The sequence below is a fragment of the Melozone crissalis genome, unplaced genomic scaffold (genome assembly GCF_028551555.1).
Source record: "Melozone crissalis strain CALT ecotype California unplaced genomic scaffold, PUWL_Pcris_2 ptg000090l_1, whole genome shotgun sequence".
Lineage (NCBI taxonomy): Eukaryota > Metazoa > Chordata > Aves > Passeriformes > Passerellidae > Melozone > Melozone crissalis.
The window spans coordinates 1,486,273-1,508,169 of record NW_026535867.1 but is presented as its reverse complement, the minus strand read 5'-3'; the positions used below and the strand labels follow the sequence as shown (position 1 = coordinate 1,508,169).

At 48.0% G+C, this 21,897-nt stretch overlaps 1 protein-coding gene across 1 annotated transcript; it reads right to left on the bottom strand.

Annotated features, from left to right (window-relative positions):
* Positions 1-1,709: 1,709 nt before the first annotated feature.
* On the bottom strand, positions 1,710-20,691 carry DIPK2B (divergent protein kinase domain 2B). Its single transcript, XM_054291342.1, has 5 exons — positions 20,462-20,691; positions 15,084-15,348; positions 5,696-5,869; positions 3,254-3,542; positions 1,710-2,047 (listed from the first exon to the last, which is right to left on the bottom strand). The coding sequence occupies exons 1-5, from the start codon at positions 20,689-20,691 to the stop codon at positions 1,710-1,712; spliced, it is 1,296 nt and encodes a 431-aa protein (XP_054147317.1).
* Between the last annotated feature and the right edge of the window lie 1,206 nt (positions 20,692-21,897).

Sequence of the window (21,897 nt, the reverse complement as noted above, 5' to 3'; positions counted from 1 at the left end):
ATCCCAGGAGAAAGCCCAAACCCAGGTGAGGTCTGTCTGACCTCTACACATCAGGGAAGGTTTGGTGTGGGCTTCTGACACCTCACAGGGAGCTCACATGAGGGGGACTGACAGATTCTGGGTGAGAAAAGTTGTGTTTTGCCACTTTTGCAACCATTTCGTGCAAAATGAGGCACCTGGATCTAGCCCTGGTTTGACAATTGGTGTTTCCAGAACCATCCCAAATTTTAAGTGCCTGACTCATTCCTCTGGGGCCTGGCTTACCAATTCCTCCTCTGGAAGGCAAAGGGATGAGGATTGCTCTAGCTCTGGCTGGTCAAACTTAGATCTCCCCAGTTCTTGGGGGGTGCCCCAGCACCCACACTGGAGTATTGAGTGTTTGGCAGAGCTTGTCAGGCTTAGTGTAAATTAATCTCTCATCCTCTGCCTGTGTCCCTTCTCCTCTTAAGGTAATTTTCCCATTTGAATAGTTTTGTGCAAATGGTTCCTCCACTTTAGAGAGAATAATGTGAAAATATCTGCTGAACAATCCCATCCCAGACTGGAGTTTTTTCCTCACCTTAAACCAAAGTCCTGTATTAGTCTCTGATTACTGTCCATTGACTTGGCAAAGACTAGAAGCAATTATATTTGGGGATTAGAGAAATTAAGTCTCAAGAGACATGGAACCTTTCAGCTTTTTAATGCTTTTGATTGTGTCTTTCTGTTCTGTGTGTCACCAGAGTAATACAATTAAAATATTTTATAAAAGTGAGATGTGATTGGTGATTGTACAGAGCTGATCTGGTCGTTCCATTTATCTATGATTCTTATCACATTAAAAATAGCCACAGGGAAAGTCTTAAATGCCTCCACCCACCCACCATCCATCCACCATCCATCCATCCATCCATCCACCCACCATCCATCCATCCATCCATCCATTCATCCATCCATCCATCCCATATTATTTATATATCATCTCCATCAGAAAGAGTTTCTTGGCAATAAAGATCCTCTGTCTAGCTGGTTGTGAGCATCCTGCCTTTCAACAAAAAAAGCATCCTGCTTTTCAACAAATGGCATGGGAAACTCTTCCAAGGCCAAAACACATGAATGAGATTTATTAATCCTGTGGCCCCTTGTCAGTCATGACAACGTTAATAATCCATAAACCATGTCTAAACCATAGACCATGTCTATATCCCGTGTAACAAATGCATCTCTGTGAGATGAATAATAAATCCCACGTGCACTCTGCTCCCTCTTAGACCGAGAACACTCCAGATTTGGGGCAGCTCTTTCCAGCTACCCTGGAAAATTTCCTTTCGGGATGGGAAATGAAATCTTGTGATTTCAATGGGGATCAATTGGGCAAGCTTTGGTGCATGTCCCTGCACTTGATGGCATGCCATGCCTTTTGATGGCTTTCATATCACCTATGATTTTTCTTTTTTTTTTTTAAGTATCCATGCTATGTCCCTCGTATCTTCCCCTCCAATTTATGTCTTCCTCCCTGATTTTTCCCCCTGTTTTTGCAACATTTGTGTAGTTAGTTTTAGCCTCTTTTCGTTCTTTGCACTGCACCTGATGTCATCCCTGTCCATTGTCTTGTAGTCACTTTTTGTAGTTTGTAGTCAAAAATTTCCCAAACTTTTTTTGTTTTTTCTCCTTCCCACTCTGAGAGGAGGCTGACGCTGCCCCAGTCCCTGCCAGGCCCAGCCCCTGTGTCAGTATTTGTCACTGTATCTGCAGTCGGGGTAGCGGTAGGCGAAGCGGGAGTCGCAGGAGCGCAGAGGTTTCAGGATCGCTGCCAGCTCCGCCATGGCCTCGCTGGCACCGCTGTCGCCAAGGCCGTGGGCGCAGCGCTGCAGGAAAGCGTCGATGCTCTCCTGCACGGGGGGCTGGAACTTCCCCGACAGCAGCTTGGGAAGGAGGTCCTGGCACACCATGACGAGGCTGTGCTGGTCCCTGATGGAGTCACAGGACACTAACACAGACTGGCAGTCCGCGGTCAGGCAGCTGAAGATGTCTCTGTACTCCTGTTGGCCATTGATCAGCTGGCTCCCTGTTGGGGACAATTAAACTGCTTGTTAGAAGCAGAATAGTGAGCTGCTGGGCAGCCAGAGATAGCTGTGCCTCTGTGTTAATGTGAGGTTTGTTACTGTCTAAAGGATGTGACCACCTTTCCCTGCAAATTACTTGGTGCTGAAGCTGCGTGTGTGCCAATTTTCTTGCTTTTGAAATATGTATATTTTTCTGAATGACAGAGCTCTTCAGAGCTGCCTGTCAGAGGAGCTGGAGATGAGTCTGTCGAGTCAAGCTGATGCAGAAAAAAATGAGAACTGGAGTACAAATCTAAAATGTGGAGCTCCTACAAAAAACTGCCACAAATAGCCAGACCTGTAATTTTTTCCATGTTAACCAAAATCATTACATTGAAACAACAGCTCATCTGGCTGAAGTCAAGTTAACAGTCATAGCTGCTGGGATAAGAAAAGGAAATCCAGTGGAAAATTTTCTGACAGCTGCTTCTGAATATTCTGAATACTCAGCTGAATGTGTGAGCTGAGGAAAAGCCTTTTGAAAATTTGAATATTCAAAATGAAATTGTTAAATTATTGGATGAATAGTCTTTGACTAGCTCTACTTGCAGGAGTAGACCAATGTAACCTGTGAAAATTGAACACTAACCCTTGATTTTATGTAAAAGTGACAAAAAGGGAGATTTTGCTATTAAAATATATTAATTTGTTATAAAAATATCTATAACAATAATATATATTGTTATGAATAATAATAACCATTATTGGTCAATGTGATAAATGCAGGTAAGAATGGTCTAATTTTATCCACTACTGAGTACAAACAAAACTACAAAATTTCTGCTGGCAAATATTGACATTTGTATGGCAAAAGTTTGAAAAGGAAGGCTTCAAATGGGAGCATTGGGCACACCATGCACTCGGGAAACTGCTGCCAGCTACAGTGGCCACCAAAGAACCGACTGCACAAACACAACACCCGTCACCTTCCCAACTCAGAGCCAGGATGGCGGGAGCTGCTGATGGTGAGTGTCTCTGTGAACTTCTCATCATTTAATTTAGCAAGGAGTGTTTGGTTAATTAAATAAAATTCAAACAAAACAAACCCAAAAAAACCAAAATAAAACAAAAAGGCAGCAGTAGAGCCAAGGGCAGAAGGGGAAAGATTTGTCTGCCCTGCCTCCCGAGCCCTCCCGTGACAGATGCGTGGCCTGGACCCCGCTGAGTACCTTCCTCCTTGTCGATGACGCCCAGCGTGCTGGCATCGCGGATGAACAGATGCCCGTTGCTGAACACGCCGAAGGTGCCAGCGTCCACGTGGGTGAAGTAGAAGAAGTAGTTGAGGTCGTTGTTGGCCATGGAGCGCAGCACGGCCAGGAGCTGCAGCGCCAGGTCCGCGGCCACCTCGGGCGCCACGCCGAAGAAGTCGCGCAGGGGCCGGGTGCTGGCGCTGACCAGCAGGCGCCCGCAGGAGCCCAGGTACCGCGGGAAGGGCCAGCCCTCCACGTCGGGGAAGATCTGTGGGAAGAGCAGCAATGGAGGCATCACCCCTGCCCTCTGTTCATGGAGCCACCTCCCTCTCAGAGTGCCTTTCTGGCTCCAAGCAGCAGGGGTGTTGTCAGAACCCAGGAAATCCCTCTGGCTGCCCTGGAGGACTCGAGCCCCAAGACCCCTGTGCCTTTGATTTAGCCCTCGAAACAAACAATTACCAACCTTTATATGAAGAATTACAAGTCAAGAAAGTTTAGGTGGAATGATAGTGAATTTATCACAGGGTGATAAATAGATTGTTGAGGTTTTTAGAATGAGGGCTTGGGGTCCTAGGATGGAGGACTTTGGGCGTGCCTTGTCCTTTTTCCTTCTTCTTCCTAGCCTCCATCTTCTGCTGCGATGTTGGCACTTTTGGATTGGTTTAGAGTAGAAGCTCAATGTCTAACATAGACGATAGGTATTGGGAAGTTATGGTAAATAATGTACATGTAGTTTTATATAAAAAGACAACACCATCTCTGAGATGATCAGTGTGCCTCAGCCCTGACCTGCCAGACAGACCTGCAGCGGGGCAGAGAACAAATGTTATAGATAAAAAACAATAAACAAACTTGAGAACAAGAACAGAAAATTCCTGACTCCTTCTTCGATTGCCGGGCTGTGAAAAAGAAGCTTGTACCTATCTCAGGATCACTCTGACAAACAGAGATTCTGAGAGGTTGTGGTTTGATTCTTAAACCACCCTGCAATCCTTCCTCGCCCATCCAGCTGGGAAAGGTGCTTACTACCCCATCCTGGAGGAGTTAGGATGCTTTTTTTCTTTTTCTTATGGTTCTTTTTTGTAAAAGAGGAAGAATCTGGTATTTCGAGACTTATCCTGTAAGAGAGACTAAGTGGAAAGTCCAAGATAATAATAGTTTTCAGATTCATGAAAATTTTAGCCACAGAACAGCTAAATTTAGGTGTCTTTGATGGGTCCCTCATGAGCACTGAACAGATGAAGTCACAGCTTGGAGTTGAGGTAAGGCTAAAGCAGTTTTTGCTAATTGGTGAGAACTGCCAGGCTCATTTGTAAGAGACTTTGCAGTCTCAGGGGCAGAAGTGGTGGGCGTTTGCTCCAGTGGAGACACCTGGGCTGGGCTCCTGCATCCCTGCAGCTCGTGCCAAACCGTGTGACTGCTGAGCTATGCCAGCACAAGGCTTTCTGTCATTTGCATTGAAGCTCATCTGTGTCCCCAGCACCTCAGACCCCAGCACCTCAGACCCTGCCAAGCCAGTATGAACTCATCCAGTTTCATGTTTAAGGTTACTTCTCCCTTCTGCTGCGAAGGCATTCTGGGCAACTGTGCAAAAATCTAGCCTTTTCTCTGGTATATTATTCTCATCTGTTCAAGTTGTGTTCCTGTGTCTTCAGGCTGCTAAGGCCCACAGCTTCATGTCCCAGTGACCCATAACTGGGGTGGCTGAATGACCCCAGGAGCCTCCCAGCACCATTTTCCCTCCCTGGGACCACGCAGAGCCCTGTGAGCTGCTGAGTGCAGAGTGGCCTTGGAGCAGAGATGGATGATGCTGCCACTGCCATCTTTCCTTCGTGGAATCATGAAGGGTTGCAAGAACCAGCAGTGAGGACTAAAGGTGGGATGGGGATAGGTGAGGATTCTCCCTTGGGCACATAAGGAAAGAGAGGAGCTGCATGCCAGGCAGGTCGGAATGGGTCCAGGGGAAGGGCGTGAGGCCTCCCAGATCACCACCTTCAAACCCAGAGGTTTGGAACCCAGAGCCAGTTACCAGCAGCAGGCAAATGGAAAACTCAAATGGAAAACTCTTTCTCTTCCAGAAACAGGCTGTGATTTTATGTAACGCATTAGTAATGCAAACCTAACACTTTGAAGTGTTGGGGATGTGTAAAACCCTGGATTTCACAGTGCTCCAGTGCAATGACACACCTGGGGTTCTCATCTCTCCCCAGCTTTACAGACTGATGCAGGGAGCACCTCATGAGCCTGCCTGGCTTCAGCCCCCAACCTCATAGAAGAAAAAACATTTTTTGAAGGCCAGGGAGCTGACAAGGGCCGGGGCTGGGACTCCTCTTACCCTGAGGCTGGCACACATCTCATGCAAGGGTTTGCCTGGGAGGGGTTGTGGGGTGGTGTTTCAAGCTGGGGCAGGCTGGCACGTACCTGTAAGAGGATGGGGTGTGAGTTGACTGCCAGGGTGTAGAGCAGGCGCAGCTTGTCCCTGTCTGTGAGGTGATCCATGTAGATGCTGCCGGCGTCGGGCACCTCGGCGTAGCGCCGCACGATCCTGTCCAGGAGCCGCTGGGACGGGCAGCGCAGCAAGGGGCTGGACAGGCCCTGGGAGAGGGGAAAACCCAGCAGGGAGCTCTGATTCCAGCCCGAGACAGAACCCAGGAAATTCCTCTGACTGCCCTTGAAAACTCCAGACCCTGACAGGGGGCTGGGAGACCTTGGCACGGAGTCAAAAACACCTGTGCCTTTGATTTTAGCCCATGGAAAAAACAATTACCAACTTTGTGCCAGGAGTTACAAGCCACGAGGGTTTGAGTAGAATAATAGTGAATTTATCACAGGGTGAAAATGTAGAATTTTGGTGGTTTTGGAATGGGGGTTCAGAGGCCAAGGTGGAGGAATTTGGGCGTGCGTTGTCCTTCTTTCTTATTCTTCCTAGCCTCCATCTTCTGTGTGATGGTGGCACTTTTGGATTGGTTTAGAGTAGAGACAGACTGTCTAACATAAGTAATAGGTATTGGAAAATAATTGTAAATAAAGTACACGTAGTTCTTAGTATAAAAAGACAACACCACCCTGAAGGTGGGCAGTGTGCCACAGACTGACCTGCTGAATGGACCTCATCAGGCCAGGAAAAGAATGTTATAGATAACAGAAAACAAACAACTTTGAAAACCAGAACAGAAGAATCCTGACTCCTTCTTCAGTTGCCAAGCTGGGAAAAGAGAGTCTCTGAGACATCTCAGGGTCATCCTGATCACAGAGACCCCCAAGAGCAACGTGCTTGGGTCATACTGGGGTGTACACAGACCTCTGTGCTCTGTCCACTGTGCCCCTGCTTGCTGTGGCACAGTTCCAAAGGATGTGGGCACACAGGGCATCTCACCCTTCCCAGGAGAGGACTTGTGCCACCCAAAAATGCCCTTTCCCAACTCAGGGTTCAAGAATGGCCCCCATTCCTGGCCACTGCAAACCTCATATTCCCCCCGCTGCACAGCACCACATCACTGCACACCATGGGACTCTTCCCTCTGCCTGGGTTTCCAGCCCTGGCATTCCTGGTGGAGGGCCTCCAGTTGTTACAGCACTGAGTCACTTCCCTCATTAAATAATCTTCGGATCACTTTGTTATTTGCTTAACCTGAAAGCAGCTTTCTTGGAAATACTATTTGCTAAGGTCAGTAAACATGCTTTAAAAATGTAAATAAACATTATGTGTGAGTATAAGCACAGGATATGTTCTCTCTCTGATAAACTCATGCATTAACTATCAAAACCAAATAGCCTGTGTTTATTTTTTGTAAATAGCAGCAACAAATAGAGAACCGTTGGGCTAATGGAGTCAATTATCACTGTATTTCACCCTTCAGATTTGGAGGTTTGGCTTGTAAAATTGCATGAGCAATCTATGGCTGGGATAAACAGCATAGAAAATTATACCTTCATAGTCAAAAATGGCCTTTTTTTATTTTTCAGTTAGTCTTCCTTAATAGCCAAGGAAAGTTTATGTATGGAAGGTTGCCCACAATGGCAAAGAATCACTGCCCTGACATGCCTCTGCTGGGGAAGGGAATCAGGTTTTTTCAGCCTCTTTATTAAAAATGATCCCAGTAGCCAAATTTGCTCTTTTGAGTCTTGTTTATAATCTGATGGCTGGGAGATGTGCTTCAGAGGAAGGGGAGGTGGAGCTCAGGCTGCTCGCTGCCATCCTCCACGCTGGGAGCAAAGATGTGATGCAGCATCTCCCCAGCCCACGTGGCAGCTCTGGGGTAGCTCCTTCCAGCCCCTCCTGTGCGAGCTGTTCATTTGGCACAGAACCCTGAACCACCCAGCTGTGACAAAGACATGAAGGAACATGGAAAGGATGAATAGCACACTTTCCCAGTTGGAGGAGGAAAGGGGGGAATTAGGTGTCCCACGTCTCTTCCTCTGCATCCCTGTTGGTCTCAGTGAGATTCCAGCCACTCCTTCCTTGGCCATCAGTTGCCCAAAACAAGTCCAAAATGCCAATAGCTGGTCAAAACTACCTGAGAAACTCAACTGCAACTGAAGTGTTGTTTTATGAAAACCAAAAAACCTTCCTTCCCAAAAAGAAAAAAAACATGTGCCAAAAACAATTCTACTCAGTTCCTGTTGCAAGTCTTCATACACTTCTCTCCTCTGGTGTAGCCTTATGAGGAAAATTTTTTCTCAATTAATTGTGCAAAACCACAGAAGAGGTGCATGGGGAGGGATGGTTATGGATTTCTGTCTTGCAGCACTTGCAGGAACATTGTGGCTAACTCTGTCACTTTCCCTTTGGAGGAGAAGTGATAAAAAATGAGCAGAACAGAGCTGTGTAAAGTAAGAGATAAATGGTGGAGACAGTCTCTTGAAGCTCTGTATGCGTGCAAATATTTGCAGCCAAAGTTAGAAAGCCTTGCTGCTTCCAGGAGTCTGAAACGCAAAGGCTGAGGCCCTGAAGAGTACACAGTGGGAACATAAATCACAGTGGCAGAGAAGGCAGGGATAGTGTAATTAGGGTTTTTCTGAGGTCAGAGCTCATCCTCTTAATGTAAATGTGGGCACATGCTGTCCATAGGGCTCATGGTTTCCTGAGGAACTGTTCCAGGCACATCCAGGGAGGAGTGGGAGCAGAGGAGCAGGGCTGGGTGCTGACACCTTTGCATCAAACATGGGTGCAGCTTCCTACAGTTTAATGAAGCCCTGACCCACAAAAACTGGGCAATTGGGCCTTTTGGTTTCACCAGTGACAGTCACCAGCACTAAGCTCAGCACTTGCTTGATTGTTTCAGTGGAGAGGGGTCTCACCTTCCTGCAGGCTGATGGAAACACCTCTACAGCAGAAAAGGAGCTGCAGTTGTAAAAGTGTCAGACAGAAACTGTCAACGGAAGAAAAATGTGAGGAACACACACTCAAAAACACTGGAGATACAGATTTATCTGAGAATATCTTAAGTCCTTTGCAGTGACTTATCACCCCAGAGAATGAGACCTGACAGACAGCCTGATGTATTGGTTGTGATTGATGTGGAAAGCTTCTTATTTACTTTGATTAAATACCCACATTTCTATATGTGATAGTGAGTAGTTCCTGCAAAGCCTACCTCCACTCAGCTGAGAGTTCTTAAACCCTATTACACAGTACAAGATGCATTTTAAACTCCAAGAGTTTATGCATATATAGCACAGGCACACCCAGAATTCACTTGGATGTAAAGACAACTTGTGGAAGATTTCTTGCTCTGTTTTCTTTTCAGACAGCCCAAGGAGGGGTGGCCCAGACCAGGATCACAGCTGCCTCCTGCCCATGAGCCACTACCTGGGTCCAGCTTCACCAAACTACCAGGTTTAGGATGGGTTCCAGGAGGAAACACTTGGATGTATGTTTCAAAGCACCTACAGCTCCTGGCAATGTGAATCCAAGAGTTTCCTTAACTCCCAAAAGAAAGAAGGTGAGAATGCCCTGAGAAACTCATCCCCACTGCCAGCAGGGTTATGGCAGTCTCTGATGATGAGGCACTGGGTCAAAGAGGTGGCAGGTCTAGGAGGTGGCTCTGGGAGCCCCAGAGTTCCCATCCTTCCCTAGGATGGACAACTGGACATGTGAATGAGCTGCTGCCCCTGTGCAGCAAGAAGAGACAGGGACTGGACTCATAACTGGGATGTTGGTGCATCTGCTGTGGGCAGGAAGAGGGCTGGTCAGCAGCTGCTCGTCAGTAGTTGTTGGTCAGTAGTTGCTGGTCAGTAGTTGTTGGTCAATATTTGCTGGTCAGTACTTGTTGGTCAATAGTTGTTGGTCAATAGTTGTTGGTCAATAGTTGCTGGTCAGTAGTTGTTGGTCAGCAGTTGTTGGTCAGCAGTTGCTGGTCAGTAGTTGCTGGTCAGTAGTTGCTGGTCAATAGTTTCTAGTCAGTAGTTTCTAGTCAGTTTCTGGTCAGTAGTTTCTGGTCAGTAGTGGCTGGTCAGTAGTTGCTGGTCAGTAGTGGCCGGTCAGTAGTTGTTGGTCAGTAGTTGCTGGCCAATAGTTGCTGGTCAATAGTTGCTGGTCAGTAGTCTCAAACAGTCCATCCTAGAGAATCCATCTGCAAATGCTGGATTTTCGCCTTGGTACTGCTTTCCTCTGTCTGCCTTCTGCATTTTCCAGGCTGTGCTTTGTAGGCAGGGCTGTAAATTTTCCCAGTGGGTGACCTGTGCTGAAACCAACCTGCTTTGTAGCCACTCCAGCAGGCAAGCACCCAGAGTGGTTTGAGGGGATGAGCTCCTGGTGAAGCTGTGTGTGTCTGGGGCTGCTGAGCAGGCTGAGCCCCAGCCAAATCCTGCTCATCTCTGAGGCAGGCTGGATTTTAAGACTGAAGACTTTGTTGCATCCAGTAAAGATTTTCCTTGTGGCTGGCGCAATAATCGCTGTGGCAGGCAGCTCAGCTGCTGGCTGGGTCAGGCAGGGCAGGCAGATCATGAAGTAAAGTGGAAAAACATCACTTCATGGTCTGTCACTGTGATTCAAGCACGTTGTGGTTTGTCATGGTGCTCTGCCTATCAGACAGAATTACCTGGGCCCATGAGCTTCCCCCAGTGCTGCTGCACAGGATAAACTGCAGGGGAGGGAGAACAAGCAGTGCTGTGTGACTGCAGCTCTGTGAAACAGCCTGGGCATCCTGTCAGGCCTTGGGAGAGCTGTTCTGTTAACACCTTCGAGAAGAGGGAGAGTGGGAGAACAGAACCATAAGAGCAGTTCTTAAGTAATTGCAGAGACAAATGGGAGCCCCAAAAACCCCTCTCCAGTGGCTCCTGCTGGGTTACTGTGACGGTGTTCATAGGGGTCTCAGGCTGAGGGAAGAGACTGGGATCTGACTCCATGTTTCAGAAGGCTTGAATTATTATTTTATTATATATATTATATTAAAACTATACTAAAATAATAGAAGAAAAGATTTCATCAGATGGCTAGCTAAGAATAAAATACCAAAGAATGATAACCCTTGCCCCTGCCCTTTCCAGATTTGTGGCTCGGCTCTCTGTCCGAGCCACCTGACTGATTGGCCATTAATTACAAACATGCAACATGGGCCAATCAAAAATCCACCTGTTGCATTCCACAGCAGCAGATAACCATTGTTTACATTTTGTTCCTGAGGCCTCTCAGCTTCTCAGGAGGAAAAATCTTAAGGAAAGGATTTTTCAGAAAAGATGTCTGCGACAGGTTTCCAATGTAGGGCTGGATGGGCTGGAGAGGTCACACTGTAACCTGTGGTGCCCCACACAGCAGGGCTGGGATGGGGTCTCACTCACAGACTCACACACACAGTATGACTGAAATGTTGTTGCCACTGGCTGTTTTTTAATTAAGATCAGTGTGAGACCAGAAGTCATTTTGCAGAGCACATGCCTGATCTTAAAAAGGGATTGTTGCAGAAATTTGGTGATGAGGAAGTCCCAGGGTCTCTGGATCACTATTTTTCTCTGTGTATTCAAATCTATATGCTGTTAGAAGGGATTTAAATTCCAATTTTTGTTCCTCTGATCGATTTACAGAACCAAAGGACTGTGAAAACACGACCAGAGCAATCCTGAGGCTGATGTGCAAAGGTCTGGGCCTCCCTGCAGCCTCCCATGCCCTTTCCAACTACAAAGCTGCTAGAAGGGGTTGATGCAATGTCCCAGGGAGTTTGTCACTGGGCACGTCCCCCCAGGCTGGCCCTGGGCTCACTCAGAGGTGCCCTGGAGCTGGCATCAGCTCAGCTCCCACTGCTGCTGAGAATTCCCCTGCACAGGGAATTCCTGGGAGAAACTGGATAGGTGCAAGGGCAGGGTGCCCCAGCAGGCTCTCTGGTGGTGCTGTGTCTGCACATGTGCATCCATAAATGTGTGTGTGCCCCTGTGTGCAGCCCTGCCAGCTCAGCTGGCATGTCCGACTCCGGGACGACAGGGTAGGCAAAACTGTACCACATGAAGAGCCTTTTAAGGAGAGGGATTTGTGCTCAGCTGATGATTTAGCTTTGCAGCAGGTCTGAGATACCACAGAGCCACATTTCTCCAGTTACTTTTTCACCCAGCTCAGCAAATCAAAGTTTTAAGCTCTGGATTCCTTCCCTTTCCCTGAGCACTGCTGGGGAGCAGGGCGACAGCACAGCTTGGCACAAACACCTGGGACACCCCAGCAAGGCTGGGGGACCTGGCAGCCCAGCCTGCCCTCCTGCAGGCCCTGCAGTGCTGCCTGGGGCTACAGGGGTGCCCAGCAGTGCCTGGGCTGCCTGACAGCCTAAGGAGGTGTCCCTGCCCATAGCTCAGGTGAGGGATGCTCTGGTGGAAGTGACACCCATTCCCTCTCTCTAATGCCTCTCCCGAGGTTACTAAGCAAAGTACAGTGTAGCTTGGCTCCAAAAATCCTTTCCCTGTCAGGTGTGGAGGGTGCTGACTTCAGGGTGACCTGCTGTGCTGGACTGGCAGGGATTTGGGTAAGTCCTTTTGGGGCAGACCAGGCATAACCCCAATGTATAACCAGGCATAACCATAGTCCAGGCATAAACCCAGTGCATCCCTCCCTCCCTCTCTCTCCTAAGGTGTGCTGCTCCACTGGGAAGAGGAGGAAGAGTTAGTTTAGTTCTTCCTTCCAGTGGAGGAAGAACTAAGGCAGCATAGCTTTAGCACTCACCAAAGCTCAGTGACTGCCGAAGCAGCTGCCTGTATACAAATATAAATGAAGTCACTTTTTCACAGTCACTTCTCTCTTAGAATGGGAAGAAAATTGAATAATCCTTTGTCTCTCAGGTCTGGTTCAGTGTATATCCAACCCCCATCCTGGTCCCTGCCCTTTCCAGGGGTTATTGTGATGTTTTGCTGCTGTTTGGGTGGGGTGAGGGGGATGCCCTGTGCTGTAGCTGCCCATTTACCTGGTGGTGTGACCCACACTCACCATGCTCCTGTCCTGGCTTCACCTGTGACACCCCAGGACTGTGGAGAAAGGGCAGTGTGCTTCCTCGTGCCTGAGGTCATTTGCTATGCATGGCAGGAGGGTGAGTAATCGAGGCTTTGGCTCTCACTGCCCATGCCCCTGGTCCTGCCAGCCACTGGCAAGAGAAACCCACACTGACTTGGCCCCTGGCCCAAAGTAAAATTGCTTTCAAGGCACTGGCTGCCCTTGTGGATACAAATTTATGACGGAAAAAACCCCAAAACCCCACAATGCTGAGACATGATAGAAAACTAGGAAAAAAAAAATGGCAGCAATCTCCCCACTGGAGCTGTTACCACATTTGTGTGCACAGCTTGTTGTTACCCCCATGCCTGAAGCCACCTGGTGTTGGGAAGGATGAAAGTTTGACAAGAAAGTCTCACAGATATGTGTGCTTAGCAGAAAGATTTTTAAATGTAGAGTCTGATGAAGGAATAGAGATGGAAGAAAGTTTTGATATAGAAGAAAAGAATTGCTGAGCCAGTCTGACTGGATAACCAAGGAGGCAAAGGGTGTGTTAGTTAGAAGGGGTTTTTCTGGCTTAGAGCAAAGGATAAACCCACCTCAAACAAGAAGATGTTTTTACCAAGCAGAAAGATGGCAGAGGCAAACAAGTCTGCCAATGTTGCAAATAGAAAAAAGTCTTAGAATTTTCCACTGCAAGAAAACTGAAAAACAACTTCTAGCTTAAACTGTAATGTACTAACTTTTAGTGATTGGAGAACAGTAACATGAATATGGTAATTACAGTAGTTATGATAGGCTATAGATAAAAGTTAAGGTATAGATTGGTTCTACTGTATTAAGATGCTCAGCAAAGAAAAGTCTATAATGCATTGTAACCAAACCCAAAGGGTCTCCAGGCCTGCAGCTGGAGCTGACAGCTGTGGGCACAGCTCTGTCACCCACCACACTGGGCTGCTGTAACCTCTTGGATGGAATAAACTGCATTTTGGGGAGCTGCCTGGAGTCCCAAATCTCTCATTTCGGCTCTTACAACCTGGTGCTATGGCTTTGCACAGGACTTCATCTTCAACCTGCTCAAGGAGCCAGGAGCTGGTGCTGGGGCCAAGCCCATCCCAGCCCCATACGGGCTGTGCCACGGCATCACCTATGGCTGGCAGGGCTTGGCCTTCCACTGTGGCACTTTTCCTCCCCTCAGGGCATCACTTTGCCTCTACCCTTTGTTGGGGAAGACGAAACAGGAAAGCCTTATAAATATGATTGCCTGGCAAAAGATTTTGAGAATATAGAAACTATAAGCGAGATTGAAATGAAAGCAAGCTTTGAGATACCTCAGTTACTGAACAACTGGAAAATAATGGTGTGGCTGGCTGAAGGTAATCCCCTTTTGATGAAGCAACACCCTCTGCTTGCAGACAGGCCCAAGGGTCAGAGCAGACCCTACTAGCTTGGCAGAAGGGATCCAAAGAGGAGTTTTTAGGTTTTAAAATGTAGCACAGTATGGTAATGTAATGATTCTTATAGGCTGTATGGAAATGCTATAGGATTTGTGTCTTGCACTAGATTGGTTAGTGAGAATCAGAATATTCAACACAGAAGATGATTTATTGTATTGTAAAGGGAAACTTGGTCTCTTAACTCTTGCCTTTTAGCTCTTGCCTTTTACGCTTTTATGCTCTTACCCTCTCATCCACTCCACCCCTGTCTTCTCTCGCGCCTGCTCTGAGCTGTGGCTGGCAGCTCCCAGTAGGGCCCTGCACCCAGGCCCTTTGCAATACACCCCAAGTTCCTGACAAGGCTGCAGAGATCTCTCATTTCCGTCCGTCCTGACTGTGCTACCCCCCGTTGCTCTGACACTCCTTTGTCCCATAGACTTGGCTGGGGACACACAAGGCTGCCCCATTGCCACTGACCAGGCGGAGTGCCCGCCACCACCCAATCTCACTCTCCAACCGGCGTGTCACAACCACATCCCCACCAGACCCAAAACCCCACAGGACCTGCTCTCCCCCGTGCTCCCCCAGCTGTGTTGGGGCACCAGAATCCCCAGACAGACCTGCACCCGGTCGAGCGTGAGGCGCTTGGCCCGCAGCCACTTCTGGAAGCGCTGAGTGTGGCACAGGGCGCGCTCCAGGCTGCAGCTCCTGGTCCCGAGCAGGGAGGTACAGATGCACTTCATTTTGCCTCTCCCCTTTGTCACATGGGCTTGGCTGGGGGCACACAAGGCTGCCCCATTGCCACTGACCCGGCCAAGCACCCGCCACCACCCAATCTCACCCTCCAACCCGTGAGTTACAACCACATCCCCACATGACCATTTTCACACCCCTAAACCCTATGGGACCTGCTCTCCCCCGTGCTCCCCCAGCTGTGTTGGGGCACCAGAACCCCCAGACAGACCTGCACCAGGTCGGGCGTGAGGCGCTTGGCCCGCAGCCACTTCTGGAAGCGCTGTGTGCGGCGCAGGGCGCGCTCCAGGCTGCAGCTCCTGGTCCCGAGCAGGGAGGTGCAGATGCGCTTGTCCGCCCGGTCGTGCTGGTACTTGGAGGTCAGGCGGGTGATGTCCACCAGCCGCCAGCTCTTGGCATCGTCCGTGTAGTTGCCCGAGTAGCTGAGCAGGGAGCTGGGGGGCAGCTTTAAATGAGAAGAAAGCCAGGTGTCAAACCTGCCAAACCAAAGGGAGAGCCCCACGGAGAGCGGGTTAAAAACCACAAGGACACAGTGCCCGCCCTGCTGAGCTGCTCCTCCAGGCCGGGCCCTGGGCATTCCTGCCACTGCCTGGAAAAGACTCTGTCACCCTGGCTGGGTGGCCCCAGGGTGAGCAGGCTGAAACCATCAGCTAAGGGAATGTTCTTTGGTAAATAGTCCTTCTTTGCTTCCCACTAATACCATCCCTTGTCATGAATGCTGCCATGGACGGAAGGGTAAAACACCCAAACTGGATCTTTTGGGTAGAGGGAGGGAGAAAAGGGAGAGGGTTGCAAGGTTTTGGTTCATGAAGAATTCCTGGTGTTATTAAATTTTCTTGTTTCTAGAGAAAGTGTCCCAAAAAAGGAGTACTTGACACTTTACAGGTCCATCCTGATATTAAAACCTAACCACAAATGTATTTGGGAATATCAAAATGACCTCTTGTTTTGAGGTGGTGGCTTTTGTCAGTGCCTGTCTCCGCCAATGTCCCTGCCTGTATTTTCTCTCCCAACATCCCTGACTATTTTTCAGCCAGGATGGGTGACCTCCTTGATAGCAGCAGAGTTCGGGGTGTGATGGGCATAGAGGGAGTGATGGAGGGACAGGGTGTGTGTGCCCTGGGCGTGCAGCACCTCTGTAGCCATGGAGATCTTGTACTAATTTGCTCCCCCTCCACAGGCACAGGAGGGGAGCATATGGGCTGGGTAATTGGGTAATTTTTTTTTGTTTCAGCAGCCCCCTCAGCCCTGCCCACACGCCGGAGCCGAGGAGTGCGGTGCCGGCTCTGGGAGGGTGTCTGTAACCTGCTCTTGGAAAATGGCCCAACTCTGACCTTTGGTTTGGCCAACATCCTGCCCTCGCTGCCTCTGAACCCTCCTGCCCTGAGCTCCTTGTCCAAGTGCGTAGGAAAGCACGTCCTCATTTTATCTCACCCTAAATTAAAGCCGGCAGCTCAGAAGTGAAACAGGAGAGGCAAGAGGTTCCCTGCAGGATTAGCCTAGCTGGAGTTTCAGACAGCTTACAAGACATTAACAAATCTGAAAGCTGAAGCTGGTCGTTCCTTTCAAGTTCCATTTGGGAAATTGGCACAGAGAAAATTGGGGAGGATTAATTTTCTATGATTTCAGGCAAATAACTGACTCAGTGACACGAGCCACCATCTGCAAACATGAACTGATCAGATGATCCCTCCTGAAGGCAGCACCCCACTCCCTTTCCCATCACAGACCCTGTGCAGCTGAGTTCTGGGTGCCCAGGATGGGTGAAACCCTGCTGCTTCCCCTGCTTTGGCTTTCAACTCCTGCCATGTCCCTCCTTCCAAAAATTTACCATGGAGGATGGCTAGAAGTGGGGGAACCTTGTGAGAACAGGTTGGTGGATTCCAGCTTTTCAGTTGTTTGGGCATTTTGCCTGAATGAAACTGAAGATTCCCTACAATTAAAACACCTGACATGATAATAAACACTTTGTTTGGGTTTGGGTTTTTTGTTTTGGTGGGTTTGTTGGTGTTTTGTTTAGGTTTTTTAGTTTTGGTCTGGTTTTGAGCTAGGATTAAAGAAAAGAGAATAATTTCTGTGCCTCACTGTGATTTTTGTGCATCAGGACCCCTCCCAGTGCCTAATCTGCAAAGTGGGCACAGCGTGCCAGACACGTACTGGGAAGAGATGGCTCTGGGCTAGCTTTTTCTTTCTCTTTCTCTTTCTTTCTTTCTTTCTTTCTTTCTTTCTTTCTTTCTTTCTTTCTTTCTTTCTTTTCTTTTCTTTTCTTTTTCTTTCTTTTCTTTCTTTTCTTTCTTTTCTTTCTTTCTTTTCTTTCTTTCTTTCTTTCTTTTTCTTTCTTTCTTTCTTTCTTTCTTTCTTTCTCTCTCTCTCTCTTTCTCTCTCTCTCTCTCTCTCTCTTTCTCTCTCTCTCTCTCTCTCTTTCTCTCTTCTTATTTTTTTTTTAAGTTAAGCACAAATATACCTTGTGACTTGACTCAAGCTTTTGTGTTCAAGGGAACTCACATCAGGCAGAGAGCAGGAAAGTGCCACCTCCTGTGTGCAAGCAGCACATGGGTGTGTGAAATCCAGGGCTGAGCATTAATTTGAGGGTGGATGGAGTGATTCCCTCTGCAGATCTCTGGTGGGAGAACCACCCTGGCCTGGGAACCCGCCATGGGCTGCAGCAAGTCTGTATTTGGCATCATTTCTGGGCAGCACAGCGCTGGCCTGGCACATTTGCTGGATATTTTCAGGATTCATCATCAAGTTGTGCTGCAACCGCTCCCTCTCGTACAGAGCTTTTTAGCTAAGGGCCAGCAAATCCTCTAAGACCTTCAGTAAAATCTATGCAAATAAGTGAGTCATAGATTACAGATTTTAGATGAACCCAGAACTAAATGCTGAAGAAATTCAAACTAGTTTTCCTTTGTTTATTTCCTGAATGAAATGAATTATTTTGTTTCAGCCAAAATAATTTTCTTGCATTTGGAATTTCAGATTTTTTTTTAAAAAAGTAAGCTAAGTCTTAAAACAAAACAAACAAACAAAAAGCCTATAAACCCCCTTCTAATTGAAGCATTCCAGCTTTTTCAGTTTTCTTTCCCATTATTTTTGGACAAAGCTCAGGACCAGCACTGGCACAAGTCTTTGAATAGTTTTGGTCGGCTCAGTTCTGCGGTATTTTGAAAATCTGATATTTTACAAAAAACTTCCACTGCACTCTGCTCTCAGTACAGTTGGTAGACAGGCTTGGTGTCCTCATTTACAGATGGATAAAGTTGGGCAAAGATAAGGGAAGTATAGAACATTAGAGCACAAGATGAGTCACCAGCCGTTCTGGGAACAAAACTCACATCTTCTCGCTGTGAATGCATGTCAGAGCTCCCAGAAACGATGGAGAATTAATGAAGCATGTTCCAATGTGAATTAGCACAGAGAAACCCAAGTGCCATACACCTTTGCAAACACGTGGAAAGGTACGAGGGTGGATCAAAGAGTGCAAGCACCACTGAAATTTTCCTAAATAAAAAAAATAATCCTCACTTTTCAAGAAATCAAGTGGGAGAAGAAGTTTTACCCATGCAAAGGAAAGCCTGAAGCTGAGTGAGTGCTCAGGAGAACATTTTTAAGTTCCCCTTCCCAAAGCCTCACAGCAGAACTTCACGTTATCTCTTATGTGTGGGAAGCCAGCTGCGGGCTGGTGGGAGAGAAAAAGAAGTGTCTGGCTTGGGGAGCCCCTCTGTGTCCCCTGAGGCAGGAGAATTGTGCTCCCACATGTTTGTGGCTCTGCACTCCTGGAGCCCAGAGGGACCCTGTGTGCGCCTGCACCCCGTTCCCGCTGTCCCCAGGAGGAAATCCAGCACGGGGCCCTCCTGCCTTGGCTCACGCAGCACCTCCCTCCCACAGCCCACTGAGCAGCTGGAGCCCCACAGCCAGAGGCACTGCTGCTGTTTTTGGCAGGGCTGAGGGAACCTGCATGGCCCCAGCCTCCCCAGTGCCCAGGTGGGAGTAACCAGAAGGGAGCTGCTTGGTACCTGGCTGCAGTTCCCTAAAAGCCCTGCACAGGTGAGCGGGGATGCAGCAGGCTGGGGCACCTGTGGTGCTGTAGGGAATAAAATGCAGAGCAGACACTACCCTGGATGCACCCCTGGCCCCTGCAGACCCACACCAGCCCATCAGCCGGCTGAGTATACTGGGCTGATTGCAAATCCACGCTGCATTTTGGGACAGGAACCCAGGCTGGGCTGGGAGAAATGCAGCACTGAGCACTGTGCACCTCACTCATTTCATTTTGGGAATCCAGGTTGGGCTGGGAGAAAGCCAGCACTCAGCACTGTGCTCCTCACTCATTTCATTTTGGGAATCCAGGCTGGGCTGGGAGAACCCAGCACTCAGGCCTGTCTGACTCACTGCATTTTGGGACAGGAATCCAGGCTGGGCTGGGAGAAACCCAGCACTCGGCACTGTGCTCCTCACTCACTGCTCACTCTGGCACTGTACACGTGGAAAGCAAAAGGGCAAAGTTACAAGGATGGGATCCCCAATGTGCAACAGCAAGGAGTGCTCTGGCTCAGCAAAGCCACAAGCTGCTTTTTTCCAGCAGCAGTGCAAGGATGGATGTCTGGTATTACAAGTCCATCCCAGACAAACCATTATGGTTTTACTATGCTGCGTTTTATAGGATAGTTTAAGATAAAAACGGTGATTTGTCTAATACTATACTACTTACATTATAGCATTAAAAATACAATTTTGCTATAATAATTTCTTCTCCCCCAGGCTTTTATATCTATAAAAGAAAGTGCATATGGCTCTATAAATCATATCAGACCCAATAAACCCTTCCTCTGCCAAGCACTGCCTTTGACTTTTTCCTCAAATTCAAGTGGCAACATTTTCCCTGCTGTCATCAGATACGCTCTGCTTTTGAGCCTAAAAATGATTGGATTGGTCTAATGACCACTTGGACAGCGTGTGTCTCATCAACAGCAAGGCAGATGCAATTTCTGCCTTCAAGTTCTCACACAAATCTCCCCAAAATGTACCAGCAATTTAGCTGCGTGCTATTTTCAAGTGTGTGGGTAACCTCATGTGCAGAAATCCTCATGCCTCAGGCAGGTTTAGATCCCTTTTGATCTTAGTTAAAACGTGAAATTCTGCACATTCACGTTGTTGCACCTGGTGCAGAATTATACAGCATGTTTGTATGTTTGTAGTTAACATACTCTGTTGGGAGCTTACAAAGCTAAACCCCCTTTTGCCTTTAGTCAGTGGCTCATAATAAAATACTTCCAGTAAATCTAAACAGGCTGATTTCTTCCTTTCCCCCATCACTGCTTTGAGATTTTTCAGAGCCCCTCTCTAGACAGAAATCTGTGCCTTTTACACCTGCTTTCAAGTTATAGTTTAGGGCTGAAGTCTGATCATGTTTGCACTGCTTTAAAAGAAAAGAGATAAAGCATGAGCTTACAGGCATTAATTAAAACACTAAGTGCTGTAATGGCAACTGGGTGCATTGTTGCTCATGAAAACACTTGGAAATTCTAACAGGCAACTTTCAAATTACTACACAGAACGGTTTAAAAATTACTCTGCTGAGTTTCTGACCTTATCTCCTCTTTAAAGAACTTCTTGCATATGGATGTCCCAATGCAGGCGTTGCATTTATCAAGTCCCAGGAAAGTCCGGCCAAAGCTGTAGCTGGGTTTGACGTGGGGCACAGGCGGAGAAGCTGCTGCTGCTGCTGCTGTGGAGGGGTTACAGCTCAGAGCCAAAACCAGGAGCAGCATCAATGGATCTGCAGCTCTGGAGCAAAGGCAGCATATCCAGAGCCCCATCTACAGTAGTGGAGAGCTCTCTGCTTTTTGCAAGCTGTCCCTCTCTAGGATTTCAGTCTCTTTTTGGTGACTTCAGCCTGCAGTGGTGAGCCCCAAAACACAGCCGGACACTCTGGGTGCAGGAGACACTGCTGCAGTCCCCATCCTGCCAGCTGGTCACTGGCTCTATTGGCTTGAGGTTTGGGTGGGAAAGATATGCTGTAGGGTGGGGAGAAGGAAATACATGGAGGATGCAGATAACTTGGGTTGCCATGGTTATCTTTCCTCTCCTTGTTGCAGCTGCTTTGGCCCCTGCTGACCCTCCCATCAGCAGACTTGGGAAACAACACCAAGAAGTGCTCATCTGCTCTTGGTGCAGACAAATGAAGGATATCCTGTTGCTGGAGAAAAGGGCAGACGTGGGACACTAGTAGAAAAATTTATTTGGGAGGAGTAGTAGCATGGCAGAAATGCACATTTTACCAGAAGCCAGACCATTGGTGTTGCTTTATTCCTGGAGATTTGTGGTGGTGCATGACAGGACTTAGATGCTTCCTTGGCCCTTCTCTGGAAAGGCTGTCAGGTGGAATCATCACTGTTCTGTTTCTTGAAGACAGCATTGTTTAGCAGTGGTTGCTAAAAAAAAGAAAGCAGGATAGCCTGCAGCTTTCCCAAAAGTCCCAGCTGATAGAGCAGCCTGACCTCTACACACCTCTTGGAAAATGAGGTTTTCAGCAAGACTTGTGTGCCTTGGAATGTCTTTTCTGGACAGAAACTCATTAGTTGTGGCACCTGGGAGTTCCAGGTCTCTCCTTGGCTCCACGTCCTCATGAAAGTTGCTTCACCTCCTGGTGGGCAAAATGGAGATGGTGAAGTTTGGGGCTTGTCTAGAGGGTATAGCACTGACAGAGGAGGATAAGGAGCCCTGCTGAGAAGAAAGGAGGATATCATGAACCCTGCAGAAGCTGCAGAGCAGAGGGGCTGGGCAGTGCTAACGCACCAGCATTCAGCACAACTCTGCATTGAACCATCATCACATTTGGCCTAACACTCCAATGTAAAGCTCTTTGGGACATGTTGGTGGAAAGAGACAGAACCAGAGCTAAACAAATATTAGCTGTGTCCCACTTCCAGAAGTTCATCCCTGGTCTTTTCTATTGCTGGTACATTGTTCCTCTCCCCTCTGCAGGAATCAGCCCTGCCCACAGTTTCCTGCCAGTAGCTCTG

Bases quoted from the DNA above. Each gene is read 5' to 3' on its own strand.
- DIPK2B (XM_054291342.1), bottom strand. From the start codon at position 20,691: ATGGGGCTCTGGATATGCTGCCTTTGCTCCAGAGCTGCAGATCCATTG. The intron at 5,870-15,083 runs GTCTGTCTGGGG...CCCCTCTCCCAG, and splicing joins TCACGCCCGACCTGGTGCAG to GGCCTGTCCAGCCCCTTGCT. The intron at 3,543-5,695 runs GTACGTGCCAGC...CTCTTCCCACAG, and splicing joins CACACCCCATCCTCTTACAG to ATCTTCCCCGACGTGGAGGG.